General features: G+C 47.6%; 1 protein-coding gene across 8 annotated transcripts in view; it reads right to left on the bottom strand.

The window, feature by feature from the left end:
* Positions 1-335: 335 nt before the first annotated feature.
* Positions 336-15,906, bottom strand: part of HIPK2 (homeodomain interacting protein kinase 2) — a 172,065-nt gene continuing 156,494 nt past the window's right edge. For all 8 annotated transcript variants that reach the window (XM_033098886.1, XM_033098889.1, XM_033098887.1 and 5 more), the window contains exons 14-15: positions 13,292-13,452; positions 336-12,212 (exon numbers count right to left, since the gene is read on the bottom strand). In XM_033098886.1, coding sequence (XP_032954777.1) covers positions 11,748-12,212; positions 13,292-13,452 — 626 coding nt within the window. In that variant the 3' untranslated portion in view covers positions 336-11,747. The remainder of the gene's footprint in view (positions 12,213-13,291; positions 13,453-15,906) is intronic.

Here is a 15,906-nt window from a genome sequence, read left to right as displayed (position 1 = left end):
AACGTTGCAAAGCTCTTAGGGCAGCAGATGACAGCGAGGACACAGGCCTCAGGAAAGGAGTTTGAAAACGGACGGGGCTGAAATGGCTCAGAAGAGGCAAAGGGAACGAGGAGACTCTCCGCTGCCAAGCTGCACAGGAGTTGGCAGTGAAAGGATCTCTATGCCCCCTCCCTACGGCCACACATGGTCATCTTGGCAAATTTTCAATGCAGTAGCGGGTTATGAACATGTTCTGATGTAGTAAATAATTTTCGAAAGACGTCACTGGCAACAATAACCTCTTAGGTCTTATAACTAGTCTGGTTCTAGAATAAATAAGTGTGCCAGGCCGAGTGTACAGTGACTCCAAACAGTTTAATGTAATTCCAAGACAAAGTGTGATTACATTTCTACACATATACAATATGCATATGTGAGTTTACAAATTTTAATAACTCGTTTCACCTCAGAGACCGAAAAAATGATCAAAAAGAAACTGTGAGTAACAAGCTATAACATAGTTCACCACAACGGGACCCCCCCTTTCTCACCCTACAGTTAGTAATATTACAATTAAAATAACTATATTCTTCTATAATTTTTTCTGTTAAAATCATCTCATAAATTTACAATGCTATTATTAGTTTCCAAGACTAATATAAATTCACTCCATTTTTCTACAACGAAAATGATTATTAATTTAGAAGCACACGACGTCATGATGAAAAACACAAGCATTTTAGTAGCAAGGACTTGATCAGTTAAGAATTATTTTTCTTGTAAAACATTCTAAAGCCAAGTAAAATATCCATTCTTATAACATACCTATAATATGAGACTAAGGAGTAGGTTACATAGAGGTCTACGACACATTGGTTTGTCTTTAAAAAAAAAAGTAGACATTTATAAATAAAAAAGAAAAGAGGGACAATTCACATAGGAAAAAGAGGTACACGAGAAAATACTGTTGCACGCAATAATTTTCACAAAGATTAACGTGGATTAACACTTTTTATTACAGAAACCGTACAGTGAAGGAACACAACAGACCAGGGCTTTCCTAGGGTTATTGAGCTGAGATGACCTGGTAGAAAGATCTAGAACGAGATGACCTTGGGGAGGGAGCCATGTCCCTTGGACTAGTGAGCGAGCGTCACCAGGTCTCCTCTTCCCTGTTCTCATTCCGGGGAGTGAGTCTTTCTATCCAGAGTGGACTAAATTCATGGGCAGTTGAAAGGTAAACATTTCTACAGATCCGTTCCCTTTCCATCCTAATGGATACCATTTTCGGAAACGTGATATAATATCAGAGGCGGCAGCTCGATACATGTGGTCAAAGCAAAACAGGATGGAAAATTCCAGTCATTCTGATTTGTTGCCTCCCTCCCGCCCTCATCTATGCCCTTGATGCTGGGGACCCAGAGAGCGCAGTGGCACCTTCAGGGCCACCTGCCTCCACTGTGGTGAGGTGAGTGACAAGGTGCGCAGAGCCCCGCCTCAGGCCGGGTGTGGAAGGTGCGGCCTGGGGCCGCCCCGGCTCCTCTGCTAGGCCCACTCGGACTCCAACTTCCTCCTCATCCGTAAAGCTATACTTCTCCTATCCGGAATTTGGTTTGATATATATATACACAAACATATATATCAACATCTATATCTATACAGTGATTCTACTAAACTAGACATTCTGCTGCCCCAAAGTGTGACTTCCTGGTCTACTTCATTTGGTTAAAAAGACGCACACAAAGAGGATGAGGACATGCTCTGGGGGCCAGAAATGATTGTGCCCTGGCAAAGCCGTGGAAGGAAGTTTCAATGAGCAGTAACACAAGTGAGGAGAGTGACGGGGTGGGGAGAAACCATGTGACGTGGCGGCGGCGCCCACAGGAATACCTGCCTGGAAGGGAGCAGGGGTGAGTGGGGTGGGGGACGCTTTCTGTTCCATTCAGAAGTCACAGGAAGCTACAAAGGATGGGCACGGTCAAGTCACTTTTCACTTCCCAAGTTCTTCCTTATAACCTGAGCCAAACTATTAAAATAATAATAATACGATAATAATAATAATAATAAGTCCATTGCCCCTTCAACCAAGCAGGAGAATATCTAACAGGGAAGTAAGACCACCACTCACAAGGCTAAGTGGGACCTGCTTCCTGGCTCTTGAGAGCTACCTGGGAAGCCTGGGTACCTGGGCGTGGGGCTGTGGTGACAGCAGGGCAGAGGCTGAGGTGGCCACAGAGACAGTGACCCAACATAAGGACGGGAGGCAGCTCCAGGACTGGTTGAAAGGAAACTACAGAGCAATGGCGGAGCCCTTTTCCGGATACAGTATATTTAGTTGTGTGTTTTTTTTTTAAAGCCAATTTCTATACCTCTAGTTTTTAAAAATATGGTTAAGCCCCAAAGATGAGGACATAAAATTCATTTGGTTAATTACAGCAAAGGAGAAAACCAATCAGTGGAAAGCGGGAATTAGGAGGGGCGAGATGAAAAATATTTTACAGTAACATTTCTAACAAAAAACTGTAATAAAAACAGACTACCAACAGAATTCACAGGGAAAAAGGAAACGCATTTAAAAACAAAACAAAACAAAACCAACAATGCACAAACAGTTCCCTGGTCCCAGGTATTTTGCAGTTTTCAAGGTCTTATCTGCTAAAGGGATGCCCTTTAGCAGGTCCTCCTCACAAAACAAAAAATGAACCAAAACTCTTAGAGGAACCCGCATTTTCCAGTCTGTTCCTGCATGACAGTGGGGCCCTCCCTCTGAAACGTCTCTCTTGCCATTACAGTTACGGTCTTCACTTTGATGGGTCTCAAAGGCCCCGGCTGCCTCTCAGTTCCCCAGCTTCCCCTCCTCAGCAGCACTGATAATCTCTAGGAAGGAATGGCGCCTCCCCCCACCCCACTGACCTAGGCTTCAAATCTAAGTTTGACACAGTGTAGAAAGTAAACACATCCTTTTGCATCATTTTGTTTTAAAGGAGCAAAGGAATAAATGACAGCAGATGTATGGAAAACCTAGCCAATGAATATGGGCGTAGGGGTGTGTGACTCTCTCCTGCAAAACACCGATCAGAATACTGCCAGGGGGCCCAGAAACAGCCGCCAGGGGGCCCAGAAACATTCCGGGCCCCCTGAATCCCAGTGTCTCCTACTGCCTAGTGATTGGGAGTCAGTGGATCAGTTAATAAGTTAAACATTCAAATCAGGACAAAATCAACAAACCAGGTATCTGTTCTCTCTGCCTCTTCCAAGATGTCAAAGAGAAGGCTTTGAAGACAAGTGTTGATACAACATGGCATGAGGTCTTCGCATCTGGCCCAGGCTGTGGACTTAACCTGGAAATCCTTTCACATTCTCTCGAGTTCACATGGAAACCAATGACATGGCGGGAAATGCTGGTGTTGGGCTACACAACACAACAGTATGGGTAGAACATACTTGCCTTGGGGGGACATGGCCTCCAACTAAAGAGGCAATCGCTGGGGTTTGAAGATGTCAGCTATAAACAGAAATTTTCTTCAAAAAGTACCAGTTTAAATGTAAACTATAAAACACTTTAACTATAAAATGTAGCCAGAAATATGCTTAAGTATCCACAGTCAATTATTTAGTTTACGCATTTAAAATGTGACTCTTCCGGTATTTTAGAAGGCTAACAGCATTTTACAGTAGCTAAAAACATATATACTTAACATGTACATTTGAATATCACATTTGATTATAACACACAAAGTATAATCTTTGCCTTGGTATAATGTTTGTTGTAAGATTAGCTATTTCAGAATTCGCTTAAGCAACAGTGACCAGAGTGTGCATTAATCATTTTCAGCCCACACGGAGTTCATAGTCTGTTAAATCCCAAGATCAAGCTGGCTACATGATTTCAAAAAAGGCTAAAACCAGGATGAATGCCCACATTTGAGGTAATTATTGCCATTAGGTCACAGTTTGTGTAAGATAATGTATCTAAAACCTTCTTTAAAAAAATCTGTAGGTGTTCTGTCAGAATTCCAGAACATCTATTGAAACCAACCAGGATCTCAAATTCTGATTAGTTGGGTTTGCTTCCAATGGAGTTCAAGTTCTAGAAGGTTCTAGAACTTGTGTAAACTACCTAAGAATTTAGGTAAACAAGCCTAGAGCCAGTCACTAAAGACATTTTTAAAATAAAACAGAAACCAAAAAAAAAAAAAAAAAAAAAAAACCCATCCAAAACAACCAAGGAGATGTTTCATAACAAGAGTTTTCTAAAAAATTAAAAACCTAGTCCTAAACTTTTCTAAATTCTGTCACCTTTCAACCATAATAAAGGTGCTTCTGTTTCTATTAATTACTATTAATCCCATACTTCAGCAAGAGACTCTCCTTCCTTAAGTCTTAAAAGTTGGCTGGTTTCCTCAGTTTACACAACTATTGCTTTCCATGTCTTTGAGAAGGCTATCTCAAGAGAAAACTTAGTTTTGTTCCTCTTTCTAAAAGTCATCTTGTCTTTCTCCTCCTGTTTTTTTTTTTTTTTTTTTTTTTTTTTTTTTTTTTTTTTAACACAAAGAAAAAGGTTCCTGGACACCAGACCCACACACGGTATTTACAAATTTGGTGTGAATCCTGCACCTGGTTCTACCCAGAGCTGAAGAGTGGATCAATTACAGAGACCAGAGTTGTTATGATATTTATCAGTGCAGTAAAAAATAGCATTTAGAAAAAAATATATACCTTTAGTATTGCCTTTTCTAGAATTAACTATAAGCAAGAAAAAAATTATTTTTTTTTTAAAGAAGAAAACACTTTTTTTCTTCACTCTCGTAAGAGTCTGTTAGCAGCACTACTAAAGCTAGTTGGTACACTGGAAAGGAATCTAAAATGATTTCTACTATGAACCAGAAGAAACTCCTACCATTTTCTCTAACAAGTCAAACTAATTCTGCCCCTTCTGCTTGCACCCAATTCAGGACTCCCTCTGCTCACACACCTTGTGGCAAGTTCCACACATGGGCAGGGATGGCGTGGGGTCACATTCCTCCCAGGCCTCTCTTTGTATCTATGCACAGGAGACAGCCGCGGCGAGCGGCTGTGAGCTCCGTTCTGAAGCCAGGCGACCCAGCTTCGAGGCCTGGCTCCCTTACTAGCTGCGTGCCCCTGGGCAGGTTACCAGCTCTCCAAGCCAGCTGCCTCATCTGCAAGAGACTAATATTGCTGATTTCACAGGGTTATTATGAAGACTAAATTAAACAAGATCGTCAGTGGGCAACTTTTAGCACCGTGTTTGGTACACAGTCAAGGGAGTATCGTTAAATGGTTTGTCAGAAACACGAGGCCATGCATTGATAATTAAAAGAGAAACAAAAGCATAGCTCAGTGAAGGCCTCGTTAACAAAAATTTCACTGGAAATGTGGAGATTTCGGACCGCCATTACGTTTTCTTTCCTTGAACACATGCTACTGTCTTAGGGCGTCAGCTTCCTCATCATAAATGGGGTGACTCTGAGGGCTCCACGAAATCACCCTCACACAGGGCTTGGCGTATCAAAAGCATTCAACAAATGTTGGCTGTCACTTACTTGAGGGACTCTGCATGTTTCACCAAATAAGAGCTAGTCAACATAATGTTTGAATGCAGGGTCTGAGCTGAGGGGCGCTCAAAGGCTTGTGGGAGTCGAGCTGGGGGCCTCAGGGAGATCCCGCTGGTACAGGTATCCTGAGAAAGTGTGCCCTGCCGAGGGTCACTTCTTTGGAAACTCTCAGAGTCTGAAGGGAAAGACTGGCTTGGAGCGGGCTCTCTTGAACTTCTGGAAGCTGCAAGCAAGATGTTGAGAAGCTTCCACAGGTTGGGTTACTCTACTGAACAGTGGCACCAAAAGCCTTTGAAAGATTTCTATTGCATTTAAATGTCATTTCACCACCTTCAATTCTCTAGTAGCCCGACTAAGATTTTACAGCGTCTAGTGGATGGAGATTAGAAGGCAGCAAAGTGGAAAATCACTGACACCCCAGCCCAGCTCCAGCATGCACCCAAACGCGACGCAGCCAAACTTCATGGCGGGTCTGCTTCGGTCACACCCATGGTGACACCAAGACCTGTTAAGCTCACACAGTGCTCCCAATAGCAGCAGTGCTAGGGTGACCGGTCTCCACTTCTCTTGAAAGACGAGTACAGTTTTGAAATAAATGCAATAAAAAAAAATACAAGTCAGGATAAAGAGGAGAGGGTAACTGGAACTGCATCACTGACGATGTCATTGTTGCCCAGAAAGGAGAGAGGAATGAATGCCATTTTGTCCATATTTGGAGGTGTCTTTGAGAAGGGTTCTTTGGCTAAAGAAAGGAACAGCTTCACCTTCGTTTCCAATTTGGTAAGGACATCTCTGGCCTGCTCAATTTGGAGGGTTCCCCATCTGAACTCTGTAAGATTCACCAGAAAGAAAAGACAGAGATAGGCCAGAAGCATGCAAAGGCCCTGGGGCTGGAATGTGTCATGGCAAAATCGCTTACGCAGGCCTTGTGAAGTCCCAGATGAGGCCTGCGGAAGGAATCTTTGCCTCTCTGTTGAATTCTCTCTGCTACTTGAGGGCTCCTGGTTATTTTCTTCTGTCCTAGCAGCTACTGGGCAGGCCAGCAAGAGCCCCACAGCCCACCTTGGCCCCGGTACCGGACAGAGAATCTGGAATGACAGCCGAGTCTGCCTGTGGACGCATCTCGTTTCATCAACCACAGCCCACCAGTTACAGCGCCTTAAGCCTCCTCACGTCCTTCCTCCGGTTTCCAAGAAAGTCTGCTCCACTCACACACACTCACACAACTCCAAGTCCTCCACCACAAGCTTGTTCAAAAATGAGTGTTTGCAATTCTAAAGGTCCGGTCAAGGCAAATCAGCCTGTTAGCAGCTGTCTACTCTCGCCTTCCCTTCCTCACATCCAACAATCTGGTGTCTGGGCGGGATGAGTCTTCCAGGGTGAAGAGGATAAGGCCAGCTGGCTCCCACAGCCTGCAAGCCACTCAGCCGCCAGGAAGGCCAGAATGCAAGTACAGTCCAGGAGACAACCCAACCGTCGGTTTGCCTCAACCCTTCTTTTCCCTCTGAATTCAATCAGCCACATGCCCCACTTCACAGTAATAACTGGCATCAAGCCTCAGACTCTCCCACCCACCGGCCTGCTCACCCCTTCCCTTGGAAACAGCTAAAACGTCATGAAAGAGGCCCTGAGCGCAGAGACACGGGTGCAAACACCCAGATGGGTCAGCACCGACCCACTGAGCAGGAGCATATCAACCTGTGGTTCCTCAGGCTCCGAACTGCACGGTTCTCCTTGACCTGTCCTTGGAAATCTTCCCCTCTTACTCTAACGATGTTTCTTCAGCAAAGAAGGATGGAGCCGATTAAAGAACAGATGATGTTCTAGGTTATTTGAGGGCTAAATAAAGATTCGGTTGGCATCCCTCTACTTGAGAGCTTGGTTCTAGGGACGGGCAGCCTTTTATTCCGAGGTAGAGGACAGGATGGCAGATTCGGGCAAGTGCTAACGAGCACACGCGGGGGCCGGCCTGTCTCACTGGGGGCTTCAGATCCCACAGCTCTGTGCTTGGGACTGGAAGAGGGAGGCAGGTGGGGCGCGGGGAGGGTGCACTAATGTTGGCTGAGTGTCTGCGGACTGGCTACCGCGTGACATCTCCCTGTGCAAGCTGCTGCCTCCCTTTCAGCGGAGCCAGCCATTTCAAGCCTTTCTTCACCCAGGGCCGTACTTTCTGGGTTCGGTGGGCAGCGTGTGGATACCTTAAGCTGGTTTAAAGTCCATCACACACAGTGCAGAGCACCGAGGGGTGCAGTCGGAGCCCAGTGGGGATGGCCATGAGGGCCCTGCTGTGCCCCTTTCTGGCCAATGATTTCAGGGGGGGCTGTGGCCCGTAGTCTGGGGAGCTGCTAGACTTTGTCAGTGTCCTCTGGCCTCCTACCATCAGTTCGCCTTTTTCAGGCTCTTTAGTTTGTCCCTAGAATTGTGTGCCAAGAAGATGCACTGGGGGCAAGGGAGAGACAGAAGAAGTGTGGTTAGTGAGAGGAAGGAGGCAACGTGAGGCTGAAATTTCTCAGGGAACGGTACCACCTGCCTGGTACCTTACATCAGCTCATTACACCCAGTGGCTTCTAGGAGGGGACAACTGCCTCTACTCTGAAGGATGTAAGCCACACTCCTGGTGCATTATGGGAAATGGGAGGACATTTGGGAAATGGGCTGGGTCAGCTCTGGGGAGAGGGTTTTTGTTTTTGTTTTGCTTGCTACGTAAATAGCAGATGTGAGGCAGGCCAAGGGTCTAGTTAGCAGATTTCAGAAGCAAGGAGAGCACAGGGAATGTGGGAGAAAAGCACGGCAGCCCGTGTGATGCCTCCTCCGACCTCTTTCCAGGCCACTGAGAATCTAGAAATGTACAATATTGGTCGTGCCCGTGTTCTCTGTACAGAGACAAAGGCCTTGATTTTCCAAACGTTTGCTATGTGTCGGATCTTTCTTGACAGCTCTTAGTGGAATAGAGATGACAGAAACAATTTTCCTAATTCCTGGGTCTTTCCTTTTTTCTGTCTGACAAAACTGGACATCCGTATGTCCCTTCTGTGTACTCACAGACTCACAGATATAATAAAATAAGTTTAAATATTAAAGAGAAAACACAAAGATACACGGAATAAATGTGCATTTCAAACCCCAACTAAAATATCCACATGATGCTAATAATGAAAATAATCACAATGCTACGAACCAAAATAATTAGTCCAATAATATTATCTTTATGAGCAGCATGGAACTTTCATTCCTGATCTGGAAGGGAAGGAAAGAAAATGTCAGGTAAAAGAGTGAGACTTCCAACTTAGTAGACAAAATCATTTTCTTTAAAATGGAAGGCCATGTTTGTTGTCTTTCCCTGTGCAAGAGCAGATGTAGAAAAGGCCAGAAGTGAACTGTGTGCCAGGGGATCCAGGATGCCACCCACTAAGGCAAACAGAGGCTCATTTGCAGCCGAGACGTGTGTAACTGGCCATGAGGACGTCTGTTGGGCTCTGCTGCCATCTGGCTGCCCACAGTCCGGGGAGGACGGGTTTTCTAGGCTGGTGTGGCCCCAGGAGGACTCTGGCTCCTGCGTCCTCCACTTGACCCCACACCCTCTCTGGACTGGCCATCTTCCTGCTGTCTCAGAACGATGGCACTTCCCCACCTCAGGATACAGACTATGGATCATGGCACCACGAGAAGGGCATCTTGGCCCATCGCATCCCACTGGGTACCGGGCGGGGGGTCATGGTGTCCTTCCCTTTAGCCTAAGGACTGGACTAAGCTGGCTCCAGTTTGGGGACCGATTTCTTTGTAAGGTAAGTAGAACTTAGGGTCGGGGAGGGGAAATTTCCAGAGTTATTTCACATTTCACAGCTAAAAGCTAAGGAAACGGTTTGGCTTCCTCACTGAATTAGATCTGGTATCGCTATAAAAACACCTTTCACAGTAAATCATTAAGGGAGGCTGTGCAGTGAGGAAGGGAGCGGGAGATGAGGTGGAGTGCCGAAATGGGGAGCCACCTCTTTGCACTCTGGAAACTTGGCTTTGGGGTTAGTTAAGTACTCAGCATTGAGAGTCAAACAATTAGGACCACCTTTTAAAGCGCCTTCTGTGATCAGCTAGTCTCCTAACCTTCATGTGTGTTAAGCGCAATTTACTGTGAATGGAGAGACCCTCCACCCAGCAGATTCAAAGCCTGAGAAAACTTCCAGAATGTATCAATGGTGCGAGAGGGCAAAGGGAGTATTTCTTTGGAAATGTAACTGGCGGTGGGAGAGTTTTCCAAGGTGCAGTGTGAGACCCCCGATCACCCTCATAAGTGTCCCTCCAACCTTCTGCCCAGCAGAGCCCTTGAAAACCAAAACAAAGTCATGTTGTGAGTAGACATGGGTAATGTGAGGAAAGACTCTGCAGTGACCAAGGGTTGATGGTATATGTGGAGGGAAGGATCCAGCAAGACTGTGAGAGCGAAACACAGCCAGGGAACCAGAGGAGAGAGGGGCAGGGCTGACAGTGACGCATGGGGCAAGTCTGAGAACATGGGGCTGGGGACCAGGCCTCCTCTCCAGCCCCCGGACAGCGACAGGAAGGGTGTGCCCGGCCTAGAGGCTGGAGGCAGCCTTGCCTCCTTTGTCCCTTCCACACCAGGAAGGAGGCAGCCACCTGGCAAGACCAGCGTTCCTAAAACTGAGAGGGGACCTCTAGTTCCACAATTGGCAGAGCTGACCGCACCGGTAGAACTGGGGGAACAGTGCGGTGAGGGTGCGGGGTGGGGAGTCTCTCTTGCTCTGACTCCAAATAGAAGTCAACTGAAACCATCATCGCCATCAGATTCAACCCCGACCATCCATCTGTCATGTCCCTCTCAAGACCGGTGGGCTCTCCTAGCCCTGCCAGCTCCCTGATAGCCTTCTGTAGCAAACGGCCCAAGAAAGACAACGGGGATTGAAACAAAATGAACTTAAAATTAAAAAAAGAAAAAGAAAACAGGAAAGACCAGAGTAAAATGTTACAACAGCACAAAGGAAGAGCCGAGAGGCTCCGACTCGCTTCCATCAGCTTCTTGGAGTACCATGGAAGTAAACCCTCACGCGCGTCTGTCGTCGGTAAGGCACTAGGAGGGAATGGTGTAGAGTCAAGAGTGCGGCAGCGTGCCCAGGGACACGGGGAGGGCGGCGGCCGCACGCACCCCCACACGCGCTCGCTCACGCGCACACGCCTGGACCACCACATTGGTTACTTGCCTATGTTATATCACTTTTTTTTTTTTTTTTTTGTGCAATTACACTGAGAATAGTCTATTGGTATCACTGGAGTTGAACACAAAGCAGAAAACAAGGGTGCAGAGTGCTACATTCCACTAGGGTGTCAGCAATGACCGTGAGCCCTACGCTACGTGACTAGGGATTGGTTCCAAGAGAAAATAAACCTTCAGAAAAGGAAAAAACCCTCAAGTTTGCAACACACATTATTAATGACATTTGAGGCGTAACATTGCTTAGGGATTTATCCAGAGAACTCAGAAAGAGAAAATGTGCCCTCTTGGGGCCTGGGGTGGAGGGGAAAAGTCTTCCTTCAGCCTGGCCACCCCGCATCAGTCCTGGTGAATGAGCCAGAACTGGGCTTTGCCGACCCCAGATCAACCCCCAAATATCAGACCCCTCAGGCCACGGCCTGAGCTTCTAGAGAGCTGCTGACCCTTTTGAGTTCTGGAAAAATCCCTAATTCTTATGTTCAATAATTAAAAATCTATTGGATTTCATATCAGGTGTCCCCTGACAGCAAATTCTTAAATGTCACTTGCTGCCATATGAAAATAATCTTTGAAAAGTTCATAAAGTTCTTCAAAAACTGGGGCCCCCCCCACTTCCAGAATCTTCCGTTGCTCTCTTCTTCTCCTTTCCAGTTTGGTGCAGAATGGGTTCGTGAGCTATGTTTTTTTGTTATTGACGTTTTCTTTTTTTTCTTTTTCTTTTTAAAAATAAAAAGCATAGATTCCCCTCCCCCCCAATCCCTTCCTTTTTAAAATGTTCTCTGCTCTAAGTCCTCCCACTTCCTAGTTCAAGTTTCATTTGCCTCCCGTCCCTGCCCCGTTCCCCCTCCCCTGCCCCATTTGCATTGTTTCTGTGCGGCATCTTCAGTATAAAAAGCCCAGCTCCCACGAGGACCCTCCCCCCACCCCCTCTCGGCCATCTTTCCCTCCCTCCCCTCCCGTTCCAGTGTTTATATGTAAGGGTACTGGTTGACCTTGGCGGGGCTCAGTGGGTATCCAGTGTAGACAGTGGAGGCCGGAGAGGCGCTGATGTAGGTCTGGTGGGCAAACTGGGCTGGATACTGACTCGGGTGGATGGTGGGCGAGGGCAGCACCCGGGGGCCCATGCTCACGGGGACCTGGTGGACGATGCTGGCCGGGTAGGCAGTGTGCTGCACGGTGTGACGCGCCGAGCCTTGGGAGGCCACCAGGTGGGCCACGGTGCCGGTGGAGCCCAGGGCCGTGGGCGCCGTGTAGGTGTAAAGGTGGGGCTGGGTGGGGAGGTGGGCGGCAGCGGCAGCCAGGTGGGGGTGCACAGTGCCGTGGCTGGGGCTGTTGTGTGGGAAGGAGTACGGAGCCTGGGCCATTGTGGGCGTGATGTAGGCCTGCTGCCGTCGGTGGCTCCCGGTGCGGTCCGCGGTGATGTGCTGCTGAGCCTGGAGAAGGAGAGGCACCAGGACAGGGCTGCACTGGGGGCTGGACACACGGGGGAGGGGGCAGCGAGGAGCAAGGAGGAGGGAGAACGGGGGAGGAGGCAGAGGAGAAGCAGGAGGGGAGGGAGGAGGGAGAGGACGCCAGAAGCGGTGGGAGTGACACAGGATGCCTTCCCAGTAACGCTGGGAAGTAAACATTACCCTGCACTGAGAAGGGAACACTGTGCGCTGCGCCCAGCACCCCCCCCCACCGGCTGGATGACACACACACAAAGCCGGCTGCGAGTTAATAGGAGACGGTGTGTCTCCCCAGGACGCACTGCAGCGGCAAAGGGGCAAAGGAGCCCCTTCTTAAGTGATGACTGGTTTCTCTCTCACTGTGAAATCTTTATCTCTAAAATCGATGCCCTCAGAGACTGGGCTGTTTGAATTGGTACAAATATACCAGCCCTCTCTTACCTGGAGAATCTAAGGCACAGTGACACAGAGACACAGTCTCAGTTTACAACCCAGGTGCAGCACTTCACGTCAGGAGTTTCTGAGTACAAACTTCCCACTTACCTCAGCTCCGTGGCTTCTAAGGAAACAGGCCCGTTTCCAGACCTGAGTTGACCCTTTACATACAGGTCAGCTCTGCCCTCGGAGACTGCTTCATTTACCTTCCTCCTAAACGTCACCTTCTTTCTCCAAATCCCCCGACTCCTGCCCTTGGTTTGGGGCTTCGGGTGTGTGGCCTCCCTCACTGCAGGAGTCAGGAAGCCTGTGTTGTGCTGCATGCCTGTCCCTGGCGCCCTGGCCTGACTGGGTTGAGAGAGCAAGGTGGGGGCCATCCTATTTTTAAGCTCTTGCACCTTATCACTCAGTGCTCTGTCATTCTGCTTTGGGACAGCTCTCCGTGAACCAGTGATACCAACTTCCCCAAGAGTGAACCATGGAGGAAAGAAAACAGCAGAGGTCACTCAGGGCACTTGCTGCCACCGCTAGAGGGATTGCAGCTCTGAGGGGGTGGGTCTGCCACAGCGACCTTCTCTGAAGCTGCAAATGGAGGGGACGAGGCAAGACAGCCAGTGGGTGGGGCCTACCTGGCTGAGGTTGAGAGGCTGCTGCTGCTGGAAATGTGGTCCTGGCCGCTGCTGCCGGTAGGCGATGGCTCCAGACGAGCTCCCTGAAGAGTGACCGCTGGTGGAGGTCACGTTGCTGGAGGACTTGGGCTTGTAGGAGGACGAGTGGTGACTGGTGTTGACTGTGTGCAGAGGAGAAACAGGTCACGGATCGCTCACAGGTCCTCAGCTGCCCAGAAGATACTACCCCTCTAGGGGGCAACAGTGGCCTTCCAGGAAGGAACACATTCCTGAGACTGGCCAATCACAAATCAGCCTCATCGCCCCCAGGCCCAGTTAAGATTCTGCCTTGACCCTGGACTGGCCACTGGGCTCTGGATTGTTCCACTGGTTGGGAGCAAACCTTGTGGGCCTTTAGAATTACAGTCTGGTGACACTGAAAAGCGCAAGGAGAGCCTAACAGAGGAAGGCAGGAGAGATCTCTGCAGCTTTTCAGCGTCCCACCTAGGGTTGCAGTTGGGGGCTATCCGTTGAGATACAGAGACACAGTGACAGATACAGCAGGATAAAGATGACCGCCTCTCAAAAAAAAAAAAAAAAAAAGACCACATATGTCTTGGAGGGAAAAAACAACTGGAATAAAATTAACAGGGTAAGAAGTTTGTATTAAATAAGCCATATGAGTCAATTTCGGAGTTAGTGATCTGTGAATACCAGCTCCCAGCTGAGTGGGACCTATGCCGCCAGGGGCCCAAGTCAGAGGACTGCCACACACCATGTGGGACATGGCAGAATTGGGCGCTACTGCCTCTCCAGACATCAAACATCTCTCTCCTGAAGCTTTGCCTAGTACAGATAAATGAAAACCAGGATGAAAACATCCACAGTCAACATGAAAAAGGCGTTTGACACCGGGAATCCAGTCACCCGCCAAAACCTGCGCTGTCTTCCACAGATTCCCAACTCTTAGACTGTCCACCCTCGAGGGAGCTGCCCAGAACAGGGGCGTTCAAGAGAAGAACCATACAGAGTCTAATGGCAAGGACAGGCACAAACGTCAGAAGACAGGTCTACTTCTCATGCTGTTCAGCAGGAAGAATTCGGATTCCCTGGGCCTGAGCCTCTTCGGAAAACAGAAGCCTAACGTAGTCTCAGGCCATGATCGCTAGTGTAAAACGGGTGAATCTGGCCATTCTTGGGGGTAGAGGATGCTAAGTATTAATATGCAGCTCACAGAATAAGGATCAGGCCTTGACAACACTGAGTTGGATCGATTCCACCACAAATCCCAGGGAGACAAAGTCAAAGCCAAAGAGGAGACGCCTGAGGCTGGGGACAGCAAGGGAGAATGCTGATTAATTGTTGGAGAGTAATGTGTAAAACATGGGCTCCATAAACTTGTCTTCTCTCGGTGCTCACCTTTGTGGTTTTTGAAGACAGAAAACTGCTGTGTTCAGCCCGGCATGGCTGGTCTTCAGCTTCCTCATCTGTCTTAAACTAGGGAGGTTGAACTAGGTGGTCTTAAAAATTTCAGAAACTCTTGCCACCATGTTGTTGCCTCCCACAGAGTGGCACCAGCAGTATGGCCGACAAAGCTCCAAGACGGAAGATTCCTACCAGGAAACCTGGCCACTCTCTCAAACATCCTCCATCTTGGTTTAAAAGGCCAAGAGAAATTTAGCATTGGCCACTTTTTGGAAAAAAAAATCAATTCCTAGGGGACCTGCATAAGGTCTGTCATAAACCAATTCTTACATACCATTATCATGCATTTTTAAGGGATAATTATTGTTACAGAATTTCCCAGAGATGTCTTAGAACCAGGCACCCTTGATTTAGAAAACTCACTGTAGCATCCTGTGGGTCTATAATGCCTGATCAGAAATTGCTGGGGTCAGACATTTTTGAAATTCAGAATTTCAGACTTCAGAAAGGTAATTTGGTACCTAGTCAATATATTAGGTTACCCCCAGCGGGACCTCAGTACCACCCTGTCCTCAAAGACACAAATATAACTATGTCACCAATATGATTACGACAAAGGCACTATGAATAGCCTCTTGCTGGTTCAGACCAGGTTTGTTTGTTTTTGTGTTTTATTTTTTTAACCACCAACTGAGTTTGCCATAAACTTAAAATTTGGTTTTCAGAACTTTTTTTGATTTTGGATTGCAGACAAGGGAGGAATATTTCCTTCTCTTCCGGCTCAGTAAAAGGGCTGGTTTTCCTTAAGGATTTTAACAACATAGTTTTGAGAACGTTAGTGTCATCTAAGCCAAGTAGTATGCATTTAAGGCTGCAATTTAAACTGGGGAATGAGTAGGGCTGAGGGAGTGGCAAGTAAAGAGTTAAGAGGTCAACTTCCAGATTCTCAACTTTCAAATGCTTCTTTTCCTAAACTGATTCACAAGCCCTGGGCTGCATCCCTTCCCTTTCCCACCTTCTCTCTCACATTCACACTTCTCCCATTTACAAAAGAGAGGCTTCCAGTGTGTCTCTCCTGCATGTTAATATGGTGTACTGACTGCCAGATGGGATAATTCCAGAATGGATAGCTCCCGAGGGATAGTCCCTTAAGAGCAAAGCCATCTTTTCAGTAAGAAACATGGAAGGCTGTGCAGGCTTCTTGTATCCGG

This window comes from Rhinolophus ferrumequinum, chromosome 26 (genome assembly GCF_004115265.2).
Source record: "Rhinolophus ferrumequinum isolate MPI-CBG mRhiFer1 chromosome 26, mRhiFer1_v1.p, whole genome shotgun sequence".
In the NCBI taxonomy this organism is placed as follows: domain Eukaryota; kingdom Metazoa; phylum Chordata; class Mammalia; order Chiroptera; family Rhinolophidae; genus Rhinolophus; species Rhinolophus ferrumequinum.
This window is presented reverse-complemented; position numbering and strand designations above follow the sequence as displayed.